The sequence below is a fragment of the Monopterus albus genome, unplaced genomic scaffold, assembly GCF_001952655.1.
Source record: "Monopterus albus unplaced genomic scaffold, M_albus_1.0 scaffold43.1, whole genome shotgun sequence".
NCBI classification, from domain to species: domain Eukaryota; kingdom Metazoa; phylum Chordata; class Actinopteri; order Synbranchiformes; family Synbranchidae; genus Monopterus; species Monopterus albus.
The window spans coordinates 52,021-55,553 of record NW_018127923.1 but is presented as its reverse complement, the minus strand read 5'-3'; the positions used below and the strand labels follow the sequence as shown (position 1 = coordinate 55,553).

Genomic DNA, 3,533 nt, shown 5'->3' with positions numbered 1-3,533 from the left:
ACCCTCTGTGTGTGCAAGATACCCCCTGGTGGGGCAGAACTTGGGATATGCTTAGTGTGTCCAGGTGTGGACTAGTGGGGCTTTGTTGAGATGTAAATAGGTCGTCTGGTTGCCTGGGAGATGCAGACATTCAAAGGTTACAGAAAGTAAGCAGATTCTATCTCATTCAAATTGTAAGACATATAAGCAAAGAGAATGAATGTATTAGAAAATAACCAGGGCTCAGTAATGCACAATAATCAATACAGCTGTAGTCAGATAAGATAAAATTATGAAAGGTAACTAAAGGGAACTAAAGGCATGAGAACTAACTAAAACTGATAAAGTAACTACAGTCTATAAGACTCAAATCTTACAGTATTTTTGACTACATTTTAGAGGCAAATATTGTACTTCTTAACTCCATTATATTTATCTTATAACTTTAGTTACCAGTTACTTTTCATAAAGATAAGATAAAAGATACAGTATAATTATAAGACCTCACTGATCTATGGTGGGAAATTCACAAGTGACCCAGCAGATACTTAAATTAAATGTATATAAGTTGGTTAAAACTAGCTCCCCCCTTACCAGCTGCAACATTAAATGTGATGTACACAATAATGCATCAGTAATTATAATACAATAATATGATATACGGGAATGTGGCGTGCAATTCTGCATAATGAGTACTTTTACTTTGAGTACTTTAAGTATGTTTTGATGCTAATATTTTTGTATTTTACTTAAGTAACATTTTGAGTGCTGGATTTTTACTTGTAACAAAGTATTTTTACACTGTTGTATTGCTACTTTTACTTTAGTAAAGAATACTAATCGAGAGTACTTCTTCTATCACTGATTCTAAATATTAAAAGGGACCTCAGGTAACTGTGATTAATGAGAGAAGTCCAGTAGTCTCCAGTGAGCCAACTGTGTTTGCCTGTCCCAACGCCTCCTCCACTTTAGCTTTGTTGTCTTCATCCAAGTTGTGTATCTTGGTTACAGTGGTGGCTGTTGAAAGCAATTCATACATGCAGTCACTGAATGTGTTGCCAATTATTTCAAGTAGACCCTTGTCCTTCACAGTGTTAATCAGCCTGCAAGCTGTAGCCACCCATTTAGCTATCGCTGTTCAAAGTTTGTTGCTTGTAGATTGTAGTCCAGGCATCTCTGTTGCAAACTATCCAACATGGTCTGTCTTTGGCGATGGGGAGGAGGGCTCTTTGCATCAGCTGTGTGCTTGGTCAGCAACTGCTATTTGACACTCAATGAACACCAGTGGTAACTGAGTTCACATTGACAGTAAATACAAATAACCTTGGCCTTGTCAAGCGAATCATCTGTCAGGGCTTTGATGCTGAACTTACCCTTCAAAAGACCCTTTTCTTTATTTATCTCTGCTCATTTCTGCTGCTGTATCACTTACTGAATTCCTAAACTATGGGATGGGCTAACAGTGCTATGTCTCAAGTAAGGGTAGGACCCAAAAATAGTAAGTAGTTCTTATAAAAGCACAAAACAGGAAGCGAGTCCAAACCATAACAAAGGGTCATAATCACAGAATGTGAATGCGTTAATTGTGTGTCAAAAAATTGGTGATGTTAATAGGAATTTGTGTTAATATATTTTTATCATGTTAACTTATCTCCACTAATTGGTTGATACAGTAACTTTGCCTCAATATGTGATTAAATTATAAACTAGTTTTCCTTTATTTTTAAGTTGTTTTTCCCCCTTTGAATTAATTCCATTTGTTATTATTCTCATTACTATTATTACATAATATGTGTCGTTGTAGTTTCCATCTTGAAATACATTATGTGTCTGTTTTCACAGCTGGACAACCCTGATGAGCAGGCAGCACAGATCAGAAGAGAGCTGGATGGACGACTCCAGATGGCAGACCAGACTGCTCGGGTAAGGGACAAACGATGAATGGATGGATAGATGGTTTGGTGGCACAGTTCCTAGGCCCTGATATGTAAATTTTCATCACTTTACCTTGACATATAGCATTAATTCCATTCTTTGGTAATGTATTTGTAATGTATTTGATTCTGAATTCCTTTTTTCCTTCAAACTTTGAATGTGAGAAAATACTTCAAGGAATAGCAATTTAGATAAGAATATATAATTCTATAGTATTAAAAGATTTTTATTTATTTAGACTGATTTATTATGATTTAACATTTGACTTGAGGTTAAAGTTCAGACATCAATGTGTTGTTGCAATACTGTCTACAACTGGTGCTATGTTCTTTTGGAAGGTTATTTTGGGAATGCTGTAAATAATGCTCATTAACTCATTGATTACATTCCTGTTTTGGTCAGTATGGCGGAAGGTTTCCCAGGTTTTCCTCCAGAGAGATGGAGGCAATGTACATCGAGGAGCTGCGATCTTCTGTAAACTTGCTGATGGCCAACTTGGAGAGCATGCCGGTGTCCAAGGGAGGAGAATTCAAGCTACAGAAGCTGAAACGAGGCCACAATACAGCCATCATGGACATGGGCCAAGAGGATGAGAACACACTGTCCAAATCTGATGTGGTGCTGTCCTTCACCTTGGAGGTTGGTGGAGGTTTACCAAACAATTTTGTCAAGATTTGGCTTTGTTATTTTTTTAGTATACACACATTAGTCAAGAGGCAGTGCAAAGTCAAACAAGAGAAACAAAAGAAGCCATCAAGAGCAATGCTCAAAATTTAACGCATGCTGCGAAATGAATGAAGCCTATCTAGCAAGCACGACAGCTCTTGGGTCCTTTACCAGAGGCCTGGGAGCTTGAGGGTTCTGCACAGTATCTTAGCTGTACTTAGTACTGTGCTCTTCTGGACAGAGAGCTCTGATGTTGTTCCTGGGATCTGCTGGAGCCACTCTTTCAGTTTAGGAGTCATAGCTCCTACTGCTCCTACTGGGACCATGTTGGCCTTCACCTTCCACATCCCGGGTACTACTCCAGCTTTTCATACTCTTTACTACTGCTATACTTTTGGCTGTTCTTGTTAGAGGTTGCCACAGCAAATCCCATTCGCATGAGTAAATTTAGCACTTTTTTTTAATGCCAGATGCCCTTCCTGACAAAACCCTCTCCATTTATCCGGGCTTGGGACCAGCACAGAAGTCACTGGCATGAAACCCCTGTGGCTAGATAGCTTCTCATACTCTCTCCCTCTATCTTTCAATATATACATATGTATATATATATAAATTCCCCACTCGCCCCCCACTTTGGGGTGGTCTTTTATTCCTTCCTTCAAGCTCGGGTCCTCTACTAGAGGCCTGAGAGCTTGGGGGTCCTGCACAGTATCTTAGCTGTTCCTAGGACTGCACTCTTCTGGACAGAGATCTCAGATGTTGTTCCTGGGATCTGTTGGAGCCACTCTCCCAGTTTGGGGGTCACAGCCCCCAATGTTCCTATTACCATGGGGACCACTTGTGCCTTCACCTTCCATATCTTTTCTAGCTCCTCTTTCAGCCCTTGGTATTTCTCGAGCTTCTCGTGTTCCTTCTTCTTGATGTTGCTATCACTTGGGATTACTACATCTATG

General features: G+C 39.5%; 1 protein-coding gene across 1 annotated transcript in view; it reads left to right on the top strand.

Annotated features, from left to right (window-relative positions):
• Positions 1-1,425: 1,425 nt before the first annotated feature.
• The window catches only part of LOC109960063 (calcium-dependent secretion activator 1-like), a 10,090-nt gene continuing 7,982 nt past the window's right edge, over positions 1,426-3,533 (top strand). Inside the window, exons 1-3 of the mRNA XM_020599905.1 lie at positions 1,426-1,455; positions 1,822-1,902; positions 2,317-2,553. Of these exons, the coding sequence (XP_020455561.1) occupies positions 1,426-1,455; positions 1,822-1,902; positions 2,317-2,553 (348 nt within the window). The remainder of the gene's footprint in view (positions 1,456-1,821; positions 1,903-2,316; positions 2,554-3,533) is intronic.